General features: G+C 45.7%; 2 protein-coding genes and 1 long non-coding RNA gene across 3 annotated transcripts in view; 2 read left to right on the top strand and 1 right to left on the bottom strand.

Annotated features, from left to right (window-relative positions):
* Positions 1 to 1622, bottom strand: part of plcb3 (phospholipase C, beta 3 (phosphatidylinositol-specific)) — a 33929-nt gene extending 32307 nt beyond the window's left edge. The window contains exon 1 of the mRNA XM_052062354.1: positions 1048 to 1622. Within this exon, the coding sequence (XP_051918314.1) occupies positions 1048 to 1146 (99 nt within the window). The 5' untranslated portion in view covers positions 1147 to 1622. The remainder of the gene's footprint in view (positions 1 to 1047) is intronic.
* Positions 1623 to 6221: 4599 nt separating this feature from the next.
* ppp1r14bb (protein phosphatase 1, regulatory (inhibitor) subunit 14Bb) lies at positions 6222 to 22110 on the top strand. The gene is made up of 4 exons (XM_052062910.1): positions 6222 to 7115; positions 19412 to 19495; positions 19728 to 19760; positions 19838 to 22110. Exons 1-4 carry the CDS (start codon positions 6915 to 6917, stop codon positions 19904 to 19906), a joined length of 387 nt encoding a protein of 128 aa, XP_051918870.1. The 5' UTR covers positions 6222 to 6914; the 3' UTR covers positions 19907 to 22110.
* LOC127599240 (uncharacterized) lies at positions 7126 to 11817 on the top strand. The gene is made up of 2 exons (XR_007962077.1): positions 7126 to 11238; positions 11785 to 11817. It is a non-coding gene; the product is annotated as an uncharacterized LOC127599240 (long non-coding RNA).
* Positions 22111 to 24884: the final 2774 nt, after the last annotated feature.

Genomic DNA, 24884 nt, shown 5'->3' with positions numbered 1-24884 from the left:
GCTTCTTGCAAATCACCCAACGCCACCAGCTAGATTCCGGCGAACTTTGCCCGTCACCATAGCAACCGCCACCATTTTTTTTTAAATCTTCATTTTTTATCTGAAGAAACATCAGAGGCCCGCTTTGCCTCTTCACATGCTCGCTAGAGCGACCAAGAAGAAACCACCACCACTAAAAATAACCAACTTTATCGCGATGTAGTATATAACCTTGCATACCTTCCCCGTTGCAAACCAAAGTCAAGGTGGGTGGCAGACGGCCGCCTATCAGTCACCCGCCCGGTTAATCATTGACGGCCTCGGACGCTTTTTACAGCTCCATGGAGAAGAAGCCTGCCATTGCGATGACCCCAATGACCACATGCCACGGTTACCAAACAACAACAGCTACAAGAGCTGTGTCCCTAACCCCCCCCCTACCCCCCACCCCAATATTCCGTCCTCGCGTCACTACAAAGGAGGAACACTTCTGAGTATGATGCAACACAGTCCTACGCCACTGCAAATGTCAACCAGCAAAGATAAAAATATTTGCCATGTGCATCAACTGTTGCTCAATGGCGTGCGCGGGTGTACCTAATGGGAGGGGGTCCTCCATTGGGGTGTGTTACCTCGATAATAGTAGCTAATGAGGGCGGGGGGGGGGGGGGTGACGTGTGGCGTGAAAATGAGCCTGAGGAGAACCGGCTTGACGAGAATGGAGCACAACACACACACACACACACACACACATTCAAGCACTGCTGATTGCCTGATGGCAACTGTATGGGAACTTTCTAGTAGCGATTCTCATTAACGCACAGGTGCAAATGGGGGGGCTTTTGTGTTGAAAGTTTGAACACACCTGCACTTCATACGCAACCTGTCATATGTGTGTGTGGGGGGGGGGGGGGGGCTGTCACGCCAAAAATTTGCCCTGCGGTATCACGGTCACACTATGACACACACTCACATTTGAAAGAAAGGCTCAACTAAACAACTTCTACGTCCGTGACAAAAATAAATAAAAATCATCAAAACGCTGTCGGAGCCGCGTTGCCGCCTCACCTCGTCCCACTTGATGAATTTCCCCCCCTTCTTGAGAGCCTCGTGGACGGACACAGGTTTGAGTTGCAGCGCGTGGACTCCCGGCTTGGCCCCGGCCATGGCGAGGCACTTTCGGCGGGTGCCAACGCCTTAACCCCGGCCGAAGGACGAGTTGGCGCTCCTCCGGAGGAGGAAGCAACCGCGGACGTCGACGTTCGTTCGCTTCCTCCGCCGCTGCGGCCGGGCAGACTTCTCTCTCTTCCGGGGCGCGCTTCGGAGGACTTTGCGCCGCCGAGGCTTCCGACGCCGAGTCACAGGCACTCCGAGTGACTTTGGAGGAACAACATGACGAGTGGGAGTCCAAGTTGTGTGACGGACGACACTTTGCGCTCCCGGGCGCGTTCACGCCACGCCACGCCACGCGGCAGCGCGCACGCGGGGACCAAAACTTTGATTGCAGGGCGGCCTTGACCCGCTTTTGTTTGTTCGCGCAGGATCCTTTAATCGCGCACTTGAGCTGGCGAAGAGATCCTTTCCTTCCGTCCTCCCATCTGCTCGAACCCTTCACTCCCTCCCCAACTTTCTCGGCTTCCTCCCCCTCTCTCTCTCTCTCGCTTGCCTCCTCCTCTTCTTCTTCTTTTTCTTCTCCTCCCAGCGCGTTTTCTGTGGGGCTGAACCAAAAAAGAGAAGAAAAGAAGAGGGACGGAGGAACAACGTTTGACTGAAGCAAACATTGGCATTTGGCGCAGTTTTACGTTTATAAAAAATAAATAATAATAATAATAAATCCTTCCATGTGGCCCCTTCAAGTGTCACTCGAGTGCATGAAAAAAACGTACTTTCTTACGACAAGAAGAGCCAAACAGAGCTTGTTGCATTTTTACAAGGCGTCATTAAAGTCCTTCGTGGGGCTTTCTGGAGAGTGCGGGGAACAAAATGTACATTCCGGAACCCAGATAGCGCACATTAGTAGACTAAGACATCAGACATCTGTTAAGCAGCGGCCTTCCAAAATAAACGAACTGTAGTGGGCGTTGCGTACACGAGTATACCTTTACATCAAGTTGCGTGTGAGAAGTAAAAACAAGACTTTTGGAGGTCAACTTTTGCATGCGGGTGCTCAGTCACCCTGTAAGTAGATGCAGTCGGGATTGGAAATTGTGAGATTTGCTTCAAAACACATGATACGTGTTTGAAGAGAATTCTTGAAAACATGCAAAGCCTAGCGGTGTTAGTTACTTTTAATAACTATGTTTGTTTTTATTCAAAATAAAAGAGACCCTTTTTTTTTAGACTTGCCGTCATTATTTTTCATTTCAAAACGTGTTTGGCTTTTCAACTTAGTCCTGATGATACAATAGAAACCAGTCTTTTCTGGATGAAACTAAACATATCGTAAATGGGCGAGTGTAAAATCAAAAATAAAAGCTGTTGCAGTGTTGAAGCTAGATAACACTCAGTTGACAGCACAGAGTCTGCATCAAACATACGCAAACTCGATATTGTGACTGTATTTTCAGCTTGAAAACGCAAATTTCTCTGTTCAAGCGGGATATGGACATCAAAGTCATCAACACGCTGAAATATGTGACGCGACGCATTTGTGACGTCGCTCCGTAAAACAGGAATGTGAAATTATGAACTCCCTCAATGTCTCACCGCGTTCAAGCTGTAAATACCAGTTTCACCTTTGTACTGTCATGATTCCGTTTAGGGACCAACAGGTGGCACTGTCGGGCTCCCCCTGCAGCTGCACACCTGTTGGTCATTAGGTAATTTGTGCTTTAAAAGGACTCCCGGCCCAACTACTCATTGTCGGGTCATTGTTTGCTGTTGCTACTGTCATGTTCGTTGACTTTTTACTGTCATGATTCGGTTTGTGACCAACAGGTGGCACTGTAGGGCTCCCCCTGCAGCTGCACACCTGTTGGTCATTAGGTAATTAGTGATTTGAAAGGACTCTCAGCCCGACTACTCATTTTCGGGTCATTGTTTGCTCTTGCTACTGTCATGTTCGTTGCCTTTTTTTAAGATAAGATAAGATATCCTTTATTCGTCCCACACTGGGGAAATTTACAGCCTCCAGCAGCAAGAATGTATGTAGAAAGAAGAAAGGAGGAAGAGAAAAAAAACATCTTTCAATTAAATACAATATGAACACAAATGGATAAATCGCAGTACTATTTACAATATTTACTGTCATGATTCGGTTTGGGACCAACAGGTGGCACTGTAGGGCTACCCCTGCAGCTGCACACCTGTTGGTCATTAGGTAATTAGTGATTTGAAAGGACTCCCAGCCCGACTACTCATTGTCGGGTCATTGTTTGCTCTTGCTACTGTCATGTTCGTTCTGGTAGTGTTTTGGTTATTGATAGTTTTTGTTTAAGTCATGGTTTTTGTTTGTTACTTTGGACTTTGTTTTGGATTTAGTTTTCTTTGTTTTAACTACAATTTGTCAAGTACACCCTGCTCCTGCCTGCTTTTTTTGGGGTCCACCACCACCTTGCAACGTGACATTTACATGTTCTATAAGATATTTTTGAGTGAGTACTATGGCGTTAGGAATCAAGTGTCCTCTTGTATTTTATTATGAATGAACTACGAGTTTTGTGGCCTGTGTGCGAGAGAGGCATTCTAGTTGAGAAGTATGTGCTGTTTATTCAAGTATTGTCAATTCATTCTCAGTGCTTCAAACTGGAAGAGGGTGAACTGAAACAGCCTTTTTTTCCACTTGTAAACTCCAACTTGACAGCCAGATAGCGGACCGCGGTTTTACTGCCCACACGGCCGCTTTAGAGTGCCACATTGTCAGCTGTGAATGCTCGCACGCCACGGAGAATGGAGAGAACAACTTGAATGATTCATCATTTTGAAGCCTCGGTTTATGTACTCCTTACACTTCTATTCTGTGGTATAGCAACCTTAGAAGACATTTATTTTCACTTTCCAGGGACTTTAAATGCTGCTGGGTCAAACGGGTACGTGTGCTCCTTCAATACTCTTGGGACAAAAAAAAAAACAACAACACTGAGACACAAGCAATCTAAATCCTGCTGCCAGGCAACATTACAACATGAATCTCACATTAAACACTCACAGGCTAGATAGATTATTTTTTATTTTTTTTGGCCACCAACGCCCCTTCTCTGGCTCCCCAACTACAACCGGCATGGAATGTCTGCTATGCCGCAGCATGTCGACTTTGCCGAGTTATTTTTTTTTTAATTCTTTGTCCCGACAAGGAAGACTGGATGCGTCACAAACATACGCCATTTGCGATGAAGAGCCCAAAATCAGCATGGACATTTGCATCCTCTCGACAGCAGAGTGCCACATGCATAAGCAGGGATATTGTGCCGTTGCCGTGGCATACACACACACTCGCGCACTCACAATTATTTTTTGTTGAAGTGCAAGCACCTGTGCTCTCAATAGACTGCAGGTCCAACCCATTCTCTGTTTCTTCTGTTTTTTTTCTCTTTTGACCTCTCTCTCCCCCTGCATCATCTCGCTGATATCCCGTATGATCAATTCAATTCCATTGATAGCATACGTACAGAATGAAATTTGAGTCATTTTTGGTGTGATCAATGCGACAAAAGGAGCACAGCTGTCACTATTTGAAAGTCACCCAAAGTGTTACGTTAAAAATGAACCAGGACTGGCTCGAGCCCGAAAGACCTTCACCCACTTCTCTCTATTTATGTCTTGGAGTCCAGCGACAGGCGTTTTTTTTACTCCCAACGGGGCCAAGGAGGAGCCACAAAGACACATTGTGTGGAGACACAGACGTATTCAGTCTTTGCACCCCCCACCCACACGCACGCGCTTTGAAACTGTTAAAAACTGCCAGTAATTGAGAGTACACTGCCATCTAGCGGTATTTATCGACAATGCACTCAGCACGCATCCCCTATTGGTGTGATGAGGTTCGACAGGGATTGAGTCGCCCGTACAGGGCACACGTCTCAAATTAGAGTTCGCAAATCAAAGCATGAAAATAAATCAACCGAACAGCGTCTTATATCCCGCAAAAGTCGGATTACTTTGCTTTCTGTCTTGAATTCAAACAGAAAGTAATCGATTATGCAAAGTAATTCTCGAAACAATGTAAAGCCTAAAGTCAAGTATGGATTGTGAAAGTAGAAAAAAGTGAATTAAGGATCATTCCGTTTACTCGGATTTGAATGACTTCTTTTCATCTGGTAAAAGGCTTCCATTGCTCGCCGGCGCCCTCTTGTGGTAGAAAGACTCCTACAACTACGCCTCAGTTTTCAATGCAACTGGGAAAAAATAGCATTCACCAAGTACTGGATTCCTGTTTGGCCCAATCAAATATGCAAAACGTCAACGAGAGGAATCTAAAAGAGATGCGCAAGATTATTCTTTGACTTAACAACTCTACAAATGGCCGATTTTAGTACGACAAGTGAGATGACTGGCAGCAGATGTGGCTTGTTTAAAAATAGCTTTGTACGTCGATTTTATCCCTCCCCCAATATAAGTACACGTTTGTGCTCGCCCAACCGTAAGTTTCAGACACACTCAATAAATAATTGACGTCTACTCCGGCAACTTCACCGACTAAACGTGTAGATGCTTTTTTTTCGTGCGGCAAAACAGTATTAGCATACCGCACAGGTCAAGTCATTGGGTACACCTTTGAGTTCCAAGTACGGGAGCTGTATCAAAACAATTCTGCCTTGATCGTTGTGGTTTTGTTTGACATTCGACCTTTAATTAATGCAAAAGTATTTTTCCGTAACACCTCAAAATTGGAACAGAAGAAGCCTTTTGGATTAAGGGTGAAACGTCTTCAATGACAAGAAAGAATTCAGTAGCCTTGATTCATTTTTTTTATATCAGAATCATTTTTATTGGCCAAGTGTGTAGAACACACAAGGAAATTGTTTCCGGTATAACACAATGCATTAGTATCATCGTAAACAACGATGATTTTACGATGACCCGCGTGGTAGAAATTCTACACTGGAAAAAGTAATGACTTTTTAATGCATTCGTTTTTTTAATGTCGTTAGATTATGCAGATATACTTACTGCTTTGACACTAGGACTGACAACAGAACTCTCAGTTTAGGCATCGCCAAAGGAAGTGCTTGTGTGGCAGTGAAACCCTCGGGGCACGTGAGCGCTGTGCATTGTGGGTAAAATGTGTCTCTCACGACGATTCACACTGGTGATAAGTAAGTGTAAACTGTCTGAGATTACGAAATTCCAAGTACGCTTTTTTTTCGCTGTGGGGGTGGATGGTTACGCGAATGTTGTTTTGTGTCTGAAATCTGGTGTGGGTAAAAAAAAGGGGGGGGGGGGTCCCCGATGCATACAAGTGGGTGTGGACTGACTTAGAAGGAGGAAACAAAAAGTCCACATTTATAGTCGATTCCTTTTTCTGTCTGGGCTACGTCAGTTGCGCTCTTGTCCATCCGGAGAACAAAAACACACACGAGCAACACACACACACACACACACACATTTCCAGGGGACGCGTGGAGAGGAAAGAGAGAGAGAGAGAGAGGGAGGGAGGGAGAAACAGAGCAACGGGGACGTTGGCTTTCTCTTTGTACTGGATAAAGAAGAGTTGACTGCCTTCCTTTTTTATGTAAGCTGAGTGTTGTGTGCTGTAAATAGGCCAATAAGCCGGTTACTCCTTTGTACGTGGGAGCGATTCTTCTACAGCTCGGACAACAAAGGCAGCTCTTCATTTCAGCAGGATATTACACTACATCTCGCTTAGAAGGACGATAATCGAGCGTCGATCGCCTCGTGTTTGTCCACCCCCCCCTAACCCCCCCTCTTTTTGCACCTCCGGCCCGGGGGGTTGCATCGGATCTCTCTCGTCAACCCCTCCGCCGAACCGAGCGAGCATGGCGGCCGTCACGAGCCCGGAGACGAGCCCTCAGCCCCGGGTGTATTTCCAAACGCCGGCCGGCACCACGGAGGAGCCCGAGACCCCCGTTCGTAAGCAGGGACGCGTCACCGTCAAATACGACCGCAAGGAACTGAGGAAAAGACTCAACTTGGAGGAGTGGATCATCGACCAGCTAACGGACCTCTACGACTGCGAGGTACGGTCCCGGCATTGTAAAACACCCCGCCGATCGAAGCGATCGATCGGGCAGTCCTGCTAAGTAACACACAGTAGGCCCTTTTTTGTCACCGATCATGTGGCCTCTTTCGCTTTTATAGAGTCAGGGTCGTGTGCATGAGGGGATTGTAGCAACGATTAACCAAGGCGAATGAATGAAACACAATCAACTCATCGTGTACCCGCTCGTGCAACTCCAGGTTGGCTATTCATAGCTCATGTCGCCTTTATAGGCAAGCCCCGAGAAGGGGAGGCTGCTCTGCCATCTCATTGGCTGAGAGATCTTTAAAGCACACCTGTGCAATATCCATCCAGCACTGCAAATATGATCTTTGCAAAATATTTTTTTCCCCCCACTTTCAGACCCCAAAGCAAGCCACACTTTTAAACCCGCAAGTTTTTAGCCAGACAGGAAATATGTGAAAACGGTGGTGGTGGTGGTGGTGGTGGTGAGAGGGGGCTTCCTGTGAGGGCCCCACTCGAAAAGCCCATCAAAGCCACGCTGGTGTCGTAACCTTCAGTCACTGGTAAGCTCGGAAGCTCATGTCAACTTCACTGAGCTGGCAATGACCCACATGCTATTCCGAGTGTGAAGAATGCTTAGCAGGTTGGGAGTTTTCCCTCAAGAGCGACAGTGAGTGAGCAGGGCGGGGGCACACCTGGTTAACATGGATCCTGTCTATGTTCTGTTATTGTGTGGCCTATCCAACGGCCAGAAAGTGTCGGTGGGGGGAACTCTAAACACCACTTAAGGTGATTAAGTGACCCGCAGAGGCTTTTGGGATCAATGTGCTTTGACTGTCTGCCAATAATGGATTTCAGATGCACGTCTGAAACTCGGATAGGCAGAATAAAAAGTACATGGACACAAACGATTGGTTGGGGAAGATAAGGGGAAATCTGTGGGTGGTTGCAGCCTCAAGAGTTTGCCTTGCATTCTTCGGGGAAGACGGGTTTTGGAGTGAGTCTGTTGGAATTTCTGAGCGTTTGTCAGGTCAGAGGCCATTGAGGTTGTTTATCCAGAAGACATGCAGTGATTCCCGTGACTTGGTTAAATCAAGGTCGGGGAACACTGCCTCACTGGACCTTATTTACAGTCCCATCCAAAAGTATTGGAGCGGCAAACTCAATTCCTTTGTTTTTGTTATATGCTGAAGACATTTGGATTTCCGATCAAAAGGTGAATGTCATATGGATGTTTATAATTCCGGTTTAGATTTCATGGGGTTGACATGTAAATGTGTGAAGCAACCCAGGACTGAGCACCTTTGGTTTTAAAGCCACTCATTTTTCAAGTACCGTAAGCTAACGTATTAGCACGGATATTATTAGATGAACGGAAAGTTTAATATTTGGAAGGGTAACCCTTACTTGCAATAACTGCATCAACCCTACAACCCGGGCGGCCGGGTAGTCCAGTGGTTAGCACATCGGCCTCACAGTGCAGAGGTACCGGGTTCGATTCCAGCTCCGGCCTCCCTGTGTGGAGTTTGCATGTTCTCCCCCGGGCCTGTGTGGGTTTTCTCCGGGTGCTCCGGTTTCCTCCCACATTCCAAAAATATGCATGGCAGGCTGATTGAACACTCTAAATTGTCCCTAGGTGTGAGTGTGAGCATGGATGGTTGTTCATCTCTGTGTGCCCTGCGATTGGCTGGCACCCGATTCAGGGTGTCCCCCGCCTACTGCCCGAAGACAGCTGGGATAGGCTCCAGCACCCACCGCGACCCTCGTGAGGATCAAGCGGCTCGGAAGATGAATGAATGAATGAACCCTACAACCCAAAGACATCACCAGACTGTTGGGTTCTTAATTTGAAATGCTTTTACGGGCCTTTACTGCATCCTCTTGTCAGTTCTTGTTTGTTTTTGTGGGGTTCTCCCTTCAGTCTTTTCTCCAGCAAGAAAAATGAAGGGTGAAGTGGGATGCAAGTTTAATGAAGCAAGCTGGCAAGCTGTTGATCTGACCGACATGGACTGAGTCCAAGTGGGTGAGCTGACCACGAACAATGAAATTGGTCCGTCTCATCCAGCGATATCACACAGAATGGGGGTTGGAACTTTGTTCGAGCAAGAAAGTTCCTGCAACTCAGTGACGGCAGTGGGTGAAGAACACTCGGAGAATTTAGGATTCTCGTCCAAGGGAATAAATCTAGGAGAAAATCCTTTGTGTCCGTTGAGTTGCTCAACATTTGTCACGTACAAGAGCTGCTTACGGTATCTTTTCGGCGCGAGCTGTGAAGCAGCGCAACCAGAGAGGCTGCGTGAACCCTGGCACGTTCGTCTTCCTCCCCTTTTGTTAGCCACGTGCGTCCTTATTAGGGTTTGACAGAGGCTATTTAGACGATTGATGTACTATTTTTTTTTTTAAGGCTTGGAGTTGATTCCAAAAGGGATTTGGGAATGTTCCTCCTTCAAATAACTCCTTGAAAGAACGCCACCGGTTGCCAATTGCGCTGGCGCTCCTGCCTGCCAACATGTCGGATGTTCATCCAGCCACCTGCTACATCATTGTGTAGAGGAGGGAGACTAGCACCATGGCAACCAGGCGTGTTCATGTTCTACCCCTTTAGTCACGTCTCCCTTTAAAAAGAAAAAGGGAAAAAAAGTCACCCACCTCCTGTCCGACTAATCTTTCAGGATTATAGCTTTATACCTTTAACAAGCGTTTAACTAAAAGTACTCGTATAATCAATTTTGCCCATTGAAATATCATTTATCAATAAACTGGGCATTCAGACATCAAGGCAGTACCGTCATTATCATTTAGGTATTCCGATATGGAAGTAAAATGTGCGGACTGTTGCGAATGAAGTCATCCAAAACGATGCTACGCTAGCATGTTAACATTAGCTAACATGACTTGTGGCAGTTTCTTGAGTCACGAGTGACATGGTGTGAATTGATTTGAAACAATTTCAGCATAAAGAACGGCTGTATTACTCACATTGTTATTGTACGATAGTCAGCGTTTCACAACACAAGAACGAAATTAAATTAAGAAAGAATTAACACAAGAATGACGTTTTGTTTCCTCTTCCTGAGCCGACGTAATTGGGCCCCATTTAGATCACAAGAAGACTGTTGATTTTAATCTTAATTAACTTAATTATGCCACGTCTTCAATACAGACGCGGTGTCTAGGAAGGCCAAAACCGTCCTCACACAAAAACACACGGAACCACACGACATGCCGAGTTGCCTTCAAGCTAACACGTGAATACACAGTGATTGACTCGGCGGGCCAAAAAAGGGTTGTTGCACACCGGGAAGTGAAAGACCCCAGTGTGTTCCTACAAGCAAAGACGCCCCCCCACGCCCCTCACCAAGACACACACATTTGTGTTAATGGTTTACACGTGGCTCCATGCAGTGCACACGGTTCCAGTTGGATGATGGCGTGGGGTGAGTCAGCGTGTAGTGTGTTTTGAAATGGAGGAGTCACAAGGAGTGTAGGTGACTAAGTGTGTGTGGATTCCTTGAGTAAGGTTTGTGAGCTAGCGCAACAAATGCAGAGATTGAAGAATTAGCGAGAAAGATGGAAAACAAGGGATGTGAGTCATTAAGCGGAATGTTTAGACAGGAAGGGAGACCAAGTGAAGAAGTACCCGACAACAAGTATAAAACAACCCACTGCATTTTCCCTATGACTTCATGAGACATAATTGTCAGTACTATAAATGAAGATCATAATTTTATATCACGTCTGCCTCACATTGCAGAGGTCCAGCGTTCGATTCCAGACTTCCTGTGTGGAGTTAGCATGCTCTCATATGAGTACGTGGGTTTTCTCCAGGTACTCCGGTATCCTCCCACATTCCAAAAACATGCAGGGCAAGCTAATGGAAGTCTCTAAATCGTCTCTCTAGGTGTGACTGTCATTGTGTTTGTGAGTGGTTGTTTGTCTTTGCGTGCCCTGCGCTTGGCTGGCAGCCAGCGTAGTGTGTACCCCGCCTACTGCCCGAAAACAGCTGGGATAGGCTCCAGAACCGCCCGCGAGCCACGTCAGGATAAGCGGTGAAGTTTCGAGTGTATCGAATTCAATCGAATCGTCGTACTTGGAGGGATATATCTTTGAAGGAAATGCCACATTTACAGTACTGACAGGTTCTGTTTTGAAACACTTCTAATACTCAATTTGAATGAATATCAAGTTTTATAAAGGATCGTCGGAGATAGGCACTCAGAAATAACGACAAGACACTTCTGGCTACCAACAATAGGCACTTTATTGGTCCCACACAGAAATGATAACACAGTTCAAACAAGTTGTATGAAGCTAAAGAACTCTTACCGTGTGCCAGTAGGGTGGAGAGCCAACACCCTCAGCAGAGTGAGCTTCAATACGAGCTGGGCGTTTGTACGGTAACCCATAGCGGACTCTGCTGAAGTAGCATCGCTCCCCTCCTTTTATAATCAAGTGGCATTGATCTCAATCAAGTTTTGACAATTCAAACAAAGCAGACTATGAAGTCGTCAAGGCAGGCTAAATAGTTTATCTCTGAAGTCGTCAAAGCAGGCTCCAGAGTCCATCTCTGAAATTGCTTAGGCAAGCAAGTCACCAAGTCATGCAATCATCTCCAAGCAGTTTTTTTTCACTGAGAAGAAATACATTGATTAAAGAAAACATCACAAAATATCTTAATATACCAGGTTCATTCAAATGTATGTAAAATTAAACAAAAACAGAAAAGGCATTGCATCATACCTTCCAGAACTGAGCCATACGTATGTTCAACCGAATCCTTTCACACTCTAGGTATCAAAAATCATATTGAACTGTTTTATGTGGCGAGATACACATCCCACATCTCTCTTCCTCTCTCTAGTAGCTAGCAAACACATACACACACACACACACACACACACACATGCGCACACGCCACATATGCCCGTTTGTGTGTTTATATTATCTGTCTACATATGTTGCTGTACCGCTTGTGTTCAGCATTATAACGGCGCCATCTAGATGCTATTCATTAGCCTGTCTGTGGCTTTTCCCAATCTGTGTTAGCGCTGAACTACAGTTAGCTTCCAATGGAAAGTTATGTGGTTGTTTTAAATACACACAACATGTAGCTCTTTTTATTTTACTCTGTGTGTGGTGTGACAGTAAAAGTCAACTGGAGTGGCATTAAAACATCCTGGAGCCTCTATTTTGAAGAATTACTTATTCCGAGTTGAATATACGCTTTTGGTGGGATCCTAAAGGCACTGCGTGATTTTCTTCTCCGGGCTGGGTTGTTTGTCAAAATGCTGGCGTTGGCCGCGTTGAGCTGCGCGCACCGGTGACTTCACTCTTTCCAGTGTTGCCTTTCAAGTACTGGCTCGACTTGACGAGCTTGTCATTTTCTCTCGCGTCACACGGGCCGGCCTGTCAGCCAAGTGTGATGGGTTAAAGGAAATCGCTCAGAGACTGCATCCAAACAGTCACCAAATCGCAATTCGAAACCTTCGGCTGTGTCGCCAATGGTGACATAATGATAATCGGCATTAATCCTTGCTTGTGTGCATTTCTATTTCAATCTCCGTGTTATAGTCGTAGTGAGAATGAATGGGGGAAATTTGGTCATGGTTTGGACATCAATCTACACCAGGGGTGTCCAAACTTTTTGCCAAGGGGGCCAGATTTTATGTGGTAAAATGTTGGGGGGCCGACCTTGGCTGACATTCTTTACATTGAACAACAATATTGTTCAACAAATTTTAGTAAGGCAGTCTGTTTCACATTTACATTTTGAATTTAATTTCAACAATCTTAAGAATTTCTTTTGGTTCATTTGAAACAGGTATATCACATGCAACTGCTTATTCCCTTGACTTTTTCTTAAACAGACGTCTCCTGAGTGCAAATTGATTGAATTGAAACATAAAATGTATCACCATGACTTTTCAATAGTCACAAAACCTTTGACGCGAACAACAGGGAAATGAACAAGCAATACACATATCCACAACTGCAAGGATCATTTGAAATATGACATATCAGTCAATATAAACACGGAGTGATGTCTTGTTAACTCGTGAGTGATGCCCTCTAGTGTCTAAATGCCATTACTCATTTAGTGAATGCCATTACTCATTTAGCCACTAGAGGGAAGCAGTACTCTATGAAACATCACTCACCAGTCTACGAGACCTCAGTCAATGCAACACGTGTTCCATTGCGCCCAACCTGCGGGCCAGACGGCACTGATTTTATGACAGGGGCCGAGGGCCGGATGAAATTCGACCGCGGGCCGGATTTGGCCCGCGGGACGGACTTTGGACATGCCTGGTCTAAATGCTATTACTCATTTAGTGAATGCTATTACTCATTTAGCCACTAGAGGGAAGCAGTACTCTATGAAACATCACTCACCAGTCTACGAGACCTCAGTCAATGCAACACGTGTTCCATTGCGCCCAACCTGCGGGCCAGACGGCACTGATTTTATGACAGGGGCCGAGGGCCGGATGAAATTCGACCGCCGGCCGGATTTGGCTACCCGGGCCGGACTTTGAACATATGATCTACACTGTTCCTCGCAACAAATTAGCCATTTTTCTTTTTGCTAAAATGTTGCGAGCTGCTTAGAAAATATCAGTATGGTGTGCTGGACAGAATATGTCCTCCCTGCTTTGGTGCGGTGGAGGGCTGCCTGGCTAACATGCTCAGTCAAACACACGCATGCATGCACACACTCACGTTAAGTAAATATTACCAAAAAAAAAAAAAAAAAAGCGAATCACTGGGCCAGGGCAAAGAAAAAAAAAAGCGGAATCATTCAACCATTACATGGAGCAGTGATGACTTTGGGCATCATTTCATTCAACTATCGATGGTTGACAAAAAATGTTTTTGTACTCAAATTTGACGGCTGGTAGTGGAAGAGATTTGTATTTTTGGCCGACCGCAGTGCTCTAAAGTGAGTTATTTATGTTGTAAAAGCAACACATTGCCTGCACTCTCCGAGTATGACGACAAATGTTTCCTGGCATGCTTAACGGCAGGCAGCCTTTGTGGTTTGGGCCCTGCGTGTGGGACACGTCCATGACATTCAAGAGGCTCTGGAGGCCTGTTTGCATTTTTTATCTGCCCTGATGTTGCTGCGAGGCTCCGGCAGGCTGCATTGAATTCCGAGCTTTGTGTTGTTTTAGGTGAGTTTTTTTTTTTTTTTAAGGACATAAAGGCACTCGATGACGCGTGAGCAGAGTTGAACCGAAATAGCTTGTGTGAAACCCGTGTCGGGGCGCATGAGGGACGGTTGGGACGGACTTGCGACACCGTTTTGGATGCTGATAGACCAAATGCAGAACGTGGTGTCTGGCTTTCATCTGCCAGTAAATGAAAGATGAATGTTGGGGGGGGGGGAAGCACATTCAAGATGATTATTCATTCATTCATCTTCCGAGCCGCTTGATCCTCACTAGGGTCGCGGGGGGTGCTGGAGCCTATCCCAGCTGTCTTCGGGCAGTAGGCGGGGGACACCCTGAATCGGTTGCCAGCCAATCGCAGGGCACACAGAAACGAACAACCATTCGCACTCACACTCACACCGAGGGACAATTTAGAGTGTTCAATCAGCCTGCCACGCATGTTTTTGGAATGTGGGAGGAAACCGGAGCACCCGGAGAAAACCCACGCAAGCCCGGGGAGAACATGCAAACTCCACACAGGGAGGCCGGAGCTGGAATCGAACCCGGTACCTCTGCACTGTGAAGCCGACGTGCTAACCACTGGACTACCGGGCCGCCCAAGATGATTAATTGACACAAAGTGCATTGTGTTCAGGGCGGCCCGGTAGTCCAGTGGTTAGCACGTCGGCTTCACAGTGCAGAGGTAGCGGGTTCGATTCCAGCTCCGGCCTCCCTGTGTGGAGTTTGCATGTTCTCCCCGGGCCTGCGTGGGTTTTCTCCGGGTGCTCCGGTTTCCTCCCACATTCCAAAAATATGCATGGCAGGCTGATTGAACACTCTAAATTGTCCCTAGGTGTGAGTGTGAGCGTGGATGGTTGTTCGTCTATGAGTGCCCTGCGATTGGCTGGCAACCGATTCAGGGTGTCCCCCGCCTACTGCCCGAAGACGGCTGGGATGGGCTCCAGCACCCCCCGCGACCCTAGTGAGGATCAAGCGGTACGGAAGATGAATGAATGAATGAATGAATGCATTGTGTTCATTTTGGATTGTGGATTGTTAGACACAGAGGAAGATAAGAGGGGGGAAAAAAAATAAATTTGAACTGCATTTTCCTAAACGCCGCTTGCTCCTAATTCAGACCCCAAAAAAACCCAACCTGTATTTTCTTTGTAAATCTTTTCAGACATGAACGCAACTTTGCGTCACAGAAAAAGTTCACTTTCAAAAAGAAGAAAGCGATCTCTTGTTTGGTTGAGCTGTCTTCAGTCTCGGTGTCACATGATGACGGGGCATCCCGTGTTGGTCACATGTGTTTTGTAGCTACGGTCAAGTAACATCGTACGTCTGTGTTTGGCGCTGATGGGTAGCAGAAGAAAAAGTTTGCCGGAAAGTGAGACAAGGGGCATTGTTTAAGCGCCACGCGGCCGACTTTTTCCACCCCTTCCTGCTTCCCGTCGGCCTCCTGCCATCACTTCCCTGTCTGGTGCGTCCTCAGCCACCCCGTTATCTACCCGCCTTCGTCCCCTTTTGCTCTCAGCTTGACAAAACGTTGCTGTTGATGAAGCACAGCAGGCTAATCTCGAGCATGAGGGCAGCGTCCTGAAGTTTATTTTGGTCAATGAAATGTACCTTGATGTCAGCCAAGAGAAACTCGCATCACCCTTTTGGGGTCGAGGGGAGGGGGGGGGGGGTAATTTGTCCTCATGTTCGACCCTGAATAGATCTCAGAGCATCGCGTGCCTGTTCCTGCGTGCATTTGTTTACGCCGCCATATTGGACAGTATAGTGGCACCTGTGCGCCAAGGAATCACAATAGAGAATGATATAACGGATTTTTACCTGGGAGATTCATATTAGTAAAATAAAAATTAAGTCGGGGGCGGCCCGGTAGTCCAGTGGTTAGCACGTGGGCTTCACAGTGCAGAAGTACCGGGTTCGATTCCAGCTCCGGCCTCCCTGTGTGGAGTTTGCATGTTCTCCCCGGGCCTGCGTGGGTTTTCTCCGGGTGCTCCGGTTTCCTCCCACATTCCAAAAACATGCGTGGCAGGCTGATTGAACACTCTAAATTGTCCCTAGGTGTGAGTGTGAGTGCAAATGGTTGTTCGTTTCTGTGTGCCCTGCGATTGGCTGGCAACCGGTTCAGGGTGTCCCCCGCCTACTGCCCGAAGACGGCTGGCATAGGCTCCAGCACCCCCCGCGACCCTAGTGAGGATCAAGCGGTACGGAAGATGAATGAATGAATGAATGAATGAATGAAAAATTAAGTCGGTCATTTGGGATTCCTGTTTGGAATCACTTTCAGCAGTGTTGGAAGTGTACAACATTCAGGCTCACTCGGAGCTCAAATGAGTGGCTGGCTGACTCATGATCAGGATTTTCCAGTTAAAATGTTGGCCGAAAAACCCGCACTTGCTTCATCAACCGTATGGCAAAATGCGCCTGCAGTTTGTCTCTGCTGACCCACTTTTGTGTCTTAAGTCTAAATGCAGCGTGTTGTACATGACGGGTGTCGCGCTCTGCTCTTTTTCAACCGTAACTGGCGTTTGAGCTGTGCGCCACTGACGCCGCTTCTACTACACGCCAAGAGAAATCCGAACTGGGCCTTTCTGATCGTCTTACACGCGCAACTGACACGCACGCGCAATGACACGACGGCTCTGCGCCGTCACTTTTCATTCCCGCTGCGACTCGGCTGCCTCCGGCCGACTCACAGTATGTCTTGCCTCCGCCGCGACGGAGTAACGACGTGTTTGAAATCCAGTACTCGAGCACAGTGGTACTCAAAAGTTTTTTACATTGACCACCACCGCACAAATAACACGGCAGAGAGGTTTTATTCATCAAAAGTGTATTTATAAATGTTTAAAATCCAGTTTGGACACTTAATTGCGTGATTTTTTTCATACACCACTAGAGGGAGCCCTCGTAGCGCAAGTGATCCTCATACGAAGTGCAATATTCATTCTTAACGTGTTTTGTAGCTTCAATAAATTCTCCTTCTGCACATGAAATAAAGAGCTTAATGAAATTCCTTCTTGCAAATATTCTCTTTAATACCCGTCAGTTCATGAAATAAGACGCCTTCTTTAATCTGTCAGGCGTGTTTAGCAAAGTTTGACAAGGTTGCCAAACAGGATATAAGCTAATCTCCATAACGGCTTCCTGGCTTGCAAATTTTATTTCTTAATTTTTTTTTTCTTGGTTGCCCCTTTTAGACCCGTTGTGGATTACAAAATGACACCAGAAACACAACCCTAATGGATTTGTCGATTGCTGAACTCAAATGTCTCTTTCGTCAAGCCATCGTCACATTTTTTTCTTATCACTTGGGAAGCAAAGTGTACGTATTTTTTTTTTTTTCAAAACTGCTGAAGTGTGTAAATTTCTGTCAGCAATCTGTGAGTCAATCGCCTGCAAAGCAGCACAAAGGGCGCTCGAGGGAAGCAGACTAAAAGTCAGTCAGAGGGAGTGTTTTGGGAATCCTCCCTTGTGGATCTTTTCTTTGTTTCTCCTGCAGACTGTTGCAAACCATCCCGCCTCAGGCTGCCCGATTTCACGCAGGCTCTCCAATAGATTTCAAGTTGGACTTGCTGGGTTTGGAAATGGGTGGACGGACACAAAGGAAAAAGAAGCAAATGCCTATTTATTGCCTTCCAGAGTAGCACTTGGATACAATTTTTCTCTTTTTTTTTTGTGAGCGTGACACCAACCTGTCTGGGTGTGCTTGAGTGAAAATGTGTCTTCATGATATATTCATAAAAGAATGACGAGTGAATTCATGTGACACACAAGGAGCAGTGTTGGGTTTGTTTGGGGGTAGGGGGCAGGTTCACAGACAGCTGGTGCGAGCCTCTCGGGCTGAGGGAGAAGCGGAGAGATGCCAGAATCCTGGAGAAGCACGTCAATAATATAAGGCGGACGTTTCGGAAAAATATTCCACCTGTTGCTGAACGGAACCCTTCATAAATATTACTAAATATATTAGGCTTTATTACTTATTGTATTGTTGTTATTCTATTATTATAAATCTTATTAAAAATGTTATTATGATGAAGACCTGATTTGATGGAGGAGAAACGAGGGCAAATTTTGAAAAAGCGCCCAAAAAAATCTGGACAATGAGTTGCATCGCTGATTAAAAAAAAAACTGAAATAGTAAAACAATGTTGATCGATGTTATTTTTCAAAGTCGTTCAGCCCAAGCCAAAAGTGGGGAAACAACGTTCAAAGAAAGACCGCGAGAGAGCGTTTGAGTGATTTTTGTACGTGGTTTATTATTAGTTTTCTTTACCTTTCGTTGAGCTCGTCGATTGTTTGTTTCTCTACTTTTGGAAGAATGTCTCCCTCTAGAGGTTACAGTCGGCAGCTCACTTTTGGGAGGAAGGCCACAAATGACTGAACTGCTGCATTTTTAGTCAAGCACACAGACAGTTTTGGTATGAGCAACATTCACGACACTTTAGACAGGCTAAAATTAGAAAAGGCTGATGACATTATGCGCGCTCCTCCTCTTCTAGTTTTATACAGTTAAAAAAAAGTTGGGTGAACTCAAAACTTTCAGCCAACAAACCAATCAAATTTTAAGTTGGGCAATTCAACTATTTGAAGTATTATTCATTCATTGATTCATCTTCCGAGCCGCTTGATCCTCATTAGGGTCGCGGTGGGTGCTGGAGCCTATCCCAGCTGTCTTCGGGCAGTAGGCGGGGGACACCCTGAATCGGTTGCCAGCCAATCGCAGGGCACACAGAAACGAACAACCATTCGCAATCACACTCACACCTAGGGACAATTTAGAGTGTCCAATCAGCCTGCCACGCATGTTTTTGGAATGTGGGAGGAAACCGGAGCACCCGGAGAAAACCCACGGAGGCCCGGGGAGAACATGCAAACTCCACACAGGGAGGCCGGAGCTGGAATCAAACCCGGTACCTCCGCACTGTGAATCCGACGTGCTAACCACTGGACTACCGGGCCGCCCTATTTGAAGTATTATTGTTGTGAAAATTGGCTTGCTTTGTTGCGCGAACTAAAATTGTTCCAACTTAAATGACTGTTTTAGCCGCAAAATACACAATTTGACAGTGTGGTAACACTTTTTTTTTTTTTTTAATGAAAGCCTTGATTGATGGTGGCGTTCCCTCGCTCACTTTCTTCCCAGGAGGAGGCCATCCCAGAACTTGAGATCGATGTGGATGAACTGCTGGATATGCCCAGTGATGTGGAGCGGGCCGCCAGGGTCAAGGTAGGACAACGATCAGGGTGGTTTGATACCAGGGGTGCCCAAGTCCGGTCCCCGAGAACCCTTATCCAGCCTGTTTTAGATGTCCCCCCCCCCCTCCATCACACTTGATTCAAATGATCAAGATCGGTACCAGGCTTCTGCAAAGCTTGTCGAACCAGACTCGGGCAACTCTCATTTTGAACTCATTTTAAAGTGCATCCCGAGCTAAAATGGATCCATTCCTGTTTTGCAGGACTTACTGGTGGACTGCTTTAAACCCACTGAGGTAAGAACACCGTCCCTCTTGTTTCGAATGTTTTCTTTCCTACCGGGTTTGGTTCAAGTATGTCGTCTATGATGTAGGATTTCATCTCAGAGCTCCTGGACAAGATCCGAGGGATGCAGAAGCTTTCCACACCTCAGAAAAAATGATGGCATCTCCCTCCCTTCCATCGTCCTTCGTTCATCAGCCACCTCTCGTCTTCCTCGCACCCACCCTTCTCACCCGTTTTGTCACTCAAGTCATCAAGTGCTGGAGTTTAAGGGAAGACTAGTCATATTTTACTCGGCAGGTCAGGGGTTTAGTCATAAAGTTCATCGTCTGCTTTGTTTTTGGAGGTCGTTTTTCTACGCAAGTCCTTGCAGAGTTTAGGGGTGATCTTTAGTGTACACCACCAATGCCTCCTTTTTACCGCATTTACTGCATTGAAAGACTGATGAAGAAAAAAATCTGCACTCTGACCATCAACAATTATAAACGGTGTATTTTTAGACCAGCGTCCATCGAAAAAGAAAAGAAAAAGATCGTACTGTAGATGTGGCTAAAGTAGGTTTTCTTAAATTCCAGTGTGTGTTTTTCTGCCCTCTAATGTGCAGTGGGGTCGCGCATATTCTGGTTGCTAAATGTTACAATCATCATAGCACGTTTTCTTCATTTGACAGGTTTTTTTTTCTGCTGTTCTTTATGAGAAAGTTAATTTTTAGTAGGGCGGCCCGGTAGTCCAGTGGTTAGCACGTGGGATTCACAGTGCAGAGGTACCGGGTTCGATTCCAGCTCTGGCCTCCCTGTGTGGAGTTTGCATGTTCTCCCCGGGCCTGTGTGGGTTTTCTCCGGGTGCTCCGGTTTCCTCCCACATTCCAAAAACATGCGTGGCAGGCTGATTGGGCGCTCTAAATTGTCCCTAGGTGTGAGTGTGAGTGCGGATGGTTGTTCGTCTCTGTGTGCCCTGCGATTGGCTGGCAACCGGTTCAGGGTGTCCCCCGCCTACTGCCCGAAGACAGCTGGGATAGGCTCCAGCAACCCCCGCGACCCTAGTGAGGATCAAGCGGCTCAGAAGATGAATGAATGAATAATTTTTAGTAAAGGACTGGTTCCTCTTTTAGTTGATTTTTTTTTGGGGGGGGGCGGGTCACTCTGTCTTGCAGTCCCTCAACTAAGCTGCCTTGTTGTTTTTCTAATTATAATACTCTCCTATGTCACTCTTTATTCCTTTTTCTTGCTGCTGCTCTTGCTCCCTTTCTGGCCATTTTCAGCCCACTTCATTCTTTTGTGCTCAGCTCGTTGCGGTCACGCAAAGGTGGGAAGTGTCACCAGAACTGTGTCAGGATTTCATGATGTCATCAAAGTCACCAATCGCGTGACGGGTGTTAGCAAAGGTTCAATTTTGAACACTTTGAATACAACCCTTCACCCATCCCAGTCAAAATTGAGGACTGGAAAAGCATGAATCTGCACAGCTGTCTCTCAGCTGCGTTTCTAGCTGCAGCTGCCAGTTACATCAGAGAATGAGCCATTTGTCTCGAATCTCATGCCCGTCCGGTCCAGAGAGTGATCGGTGGTCAATAGGAGAAGCACAAACGTTTTGCTGTGATTCCTGTGACCAATCGCCAGCACCTGTGGCGGCGGCAGCAGGACAACGCCATCATGTGTGCGCGCCGTCTCATTCGTGTCCTCGCTCTCCTCCATTTTCATCCGCTTTTGCTTCTTTTCTTTAAGAAACAGATGTTGCCTTAGGTATTATTTATGTTACACAAACCAAATAAATGGAGGACTTTTTTTAAGGTGTAAAGTGTGTTACTGAGCTTTTTTTTAAAAAACGATATTCATATGTTTTGGCTTTTTTTATTGTTATTTTTAGAAGTGAGTGTTTAATACTTAGGCCTTGATACAGTGATATAGTTCTTGACATTTACCATTTGAATACTGGTCTGTTTTTAATGCGATCATGAAACGTCTTTCATGCTAGGCCATGGATTTACACAAACAAAAATCCAATCAGATGCTAATTCCTTTGGCTGTCCTTGTGTCATACCCAAACCGGCACTGTATGCAGGAAACTTTAAGATTGTACTACAAGAAGAGGCAAGGTCAACCAGAGTCACATACCTTTTTAGACTGTTCTGAATTTTTTTTTTTTACTGTTGGAGAAAATTGCAAAAAAAAAAAAATCAATTTACTGATTATTGGCATTGAGCCTAAATACAAGAGCTAAACAGTGCAGAAAGAAGCATGTGCTTTTTTTTGGACGATTGAATCAAGCCAACAAACAAATGTAGCAATATCAACAACAGGAATTGTTTTTGTCCACTTTTGTTACACTTTTATGCAACTTTAATAAAAACATGTAAAAGTGAAAGCTTGACTCGTGCCTTCGTCACTTGGATCCCTGGACACATGCAGTACATTGGCGCCACCTGGTGGTCAATTATCCTGTCTTGCATCCACATATAGAATTGGGAAGAGATAATTCAGCCGAAATGTATTACTTTGAAAGCGTAATACAGAAACACATGTAATAATTAATACGGTGAAAGGCATACATTTAAGTACAATTGTATTATTAACATTTCCTGGTACTTTCGGGTACAGAGGCGGCAAAACGTTTTTGAGGCGTGTTTTTGGTTACGACGCGACCGAAATCTGGTTCGCTATTGGTTCATCTAACTGGCGTGCTCGGATCTGATTGGCGGCCTCGACTAGGGTTAAGTGTCTGTTAAATTGATGACGCGGATGGGGGGGGGGGGGATAAACGGAATGCGCAGTTGTTTGGAGCAAAACAACTTTATCTGAATTTACTGATGTTTAGCAGCTAGCTAACTCCCATGATTGACAATAGCACCGGGACCTTGCTCTCTAGCAACTTTTAAAGTCTCAGCCGTTGAAGCTCTTTTGGAATCTTCCCATCAATCTAACAAATTATGATCCCAAATCACTTTATTAACAGTGCTGCAAATCAATAATAATGATTCCAATTCTTTCAAAACAAGCAGATCTGAAAATGAAACAAAGGTACACTGTTTCAATTTGATGAGTGCTTATTTCTTTCCTCCTCAAAGCTGTTTGCTGAGTTTGCGCGCCTGCCTCTCGCGGGCCTCGAAGGCCAACTTGGTCTCCATCAGCTCATCTAGCTGGCGGCGTATGTGCGCCATGTCCAGCTGCGAGGCCTCGCACTGCTGCCGCAGCGCCGACGACTCCACCCGTAGCTGCGTGGCGGCCAGCGACAGTTGCTCGCTGCGCTCGCGGCACTGCGTCTGCATCCAATTGGCGTCGCGCAGCAGCGACTCCACGCTCACCGCCACCGAGTCAAACTGGTCTTGCGACATTTCCTGGTCAGGAGGGAATGCATAATTTAAAGGTCAGGGTGGCAGTCCAGATAATTCTCTGAGGGTGGAATTGCGGATAAAGCCTTGTTGTGTAGTCAAGGTTTTAAAAGCCCCTGAACAAAAATTGCTTTTAATATCGGTTATTCAAGGATTAATATTGCTTTTGCATTACCAAACAACAATACCAAAACAAAATATGGATGTGACGGGCAGCCATTATTTGGAGTCACCATCCTTACATTCTGTCGTGTCTGTGACTTTGAGTGTGTATGGCTTTGAGTGAAAGTGCGTCGGCGAGTGTTGTAGACTGTTGTTCGCTCAGGTTAGCCAGTCTGCGTGTTGACTGTGCCTATTATGTGCTTATTGTCTTACTGTTTGTTGAATAAAGTTGTGGGTGCGTGACAATATGTTCTAACAAGCAGCGATAGGCTGTATGAAATTCGCTAATGATGATTAGCGATTGTAGACGACGTACCATTGTGTAAGCCAAATTCTGCTTATGTCACGTAGCAAGGTGGTGGTGGTGGACCCCAAAAAGCAGACAGGAGGGAGGAGCAGTGTGAACTCGACGAATTATATTTAATAAAACAGAAAAAACTGAATCCAAAACAAACAACGTGCTTACAACCAAAACTAATCCAAAGTAGCAAAACAAAACCATGACTGCGGAAAAAAACTAACAGAAACAAAACGCGAACAACGACCTGACACTGAGTGTTCGGGCTGGGAGTCCTTTTAAAGCCCTAATTACCTCTGACCAACAGGTGTGCAGCTACCGGGGGAGCCCAACAGTGCCACCTGTTGGTCCCTAAACCGACGTACCGACGACTACGTACCAATTGCTGTACTGCTTTTATTTTCTTTTTAAGTGTCCAATTATCTCTTCAAAATGTATGTTTCATATTTTGTACAGTTTGTATCTTGATAGTTTTAAAAAAATATGTGTAATCAAAAATAATAAAACATAACACATGAGTAGTAAGTGCTTGGTATACAGGTACTGGAAGTGTAATAATGCACTGTAAAAGAATTCAAAGCAACACATTTTGATAACATTTGAAGTTGGGCAGGTCAAGTAAAAATGTTCACATTTGCTGTTGTGAAAATTGTCTTTCCCTTATTTCACAACAAAGAATGGAACGGTTGTCCCTTCCATGTAAACCTCATTTTTTGCATGTAAACCCCATTTTAACGATAAAAACAACTTGCTTCCTTTATTGCGGTAACATTGTTTATTGAAATTTTGAAAAGAAATTGTTTCCACTGACACGACTATTTTAGCTGAAAACTACCAGTGGTGTTTGTTTTCCAATGTGGTAAACTTACCATGGATTCCAGAGTCAGATCTATAACAAGCCTGGTACTTGTCTTTTCAGACTCAATTTCCAGATGTTCCTCAGTCTGCTCCAGAGTGCTGCTGTTCTTTGGTCTCCTGTGTGGAAATCCTGGTGGCTGTATTTGAATAATAAATGAGAGATGAAATGCACAGCTTCTTTAGGCCATGGAAGAAGCGCGGTTCATTTTCTCGCGTCTCGTCCCGCGGCGTCCTCAGTGTCAACGTAATGTGAGCATGCTTTACCTCCGCGCCCAACTCGTCTGTTAATCCTAAGAGATTAAACACTTAAAAGAGAGCGAAAGGTAGCAGCGAGATGACAGCTGTAATCTTATTAAATCTATTTCCATTGATCTGTGGCTGTGGCTCCACTTCGTGACACTTGCAATGGCGATTCCATAAAAACCACCGCTTAGAAAATTCAACATGGCTCAATTTCACAAAATGTCTGCATTTTAAAGGTCAAATTGTCTC

This window comes from Hippocampus zosterae, chromosome 1 (assembly GCF_025434085.1).
Source record: "Hippocampus zosterae strain Florida chromosome 1, ASM2543408v3, whole genome shotgun sequence".
NCBI lineage: Eukaryota > Metazoa > Chordata > Actinopteri > Syngnathiformes > Syngnathidae > Hippocampus > Hippocampus zosterae.
The sequence above is the reverse complement of the archived record's forward strand: the minus strand, read 5'-3'. Positions and strand labels throughout refer to the sequence as shown.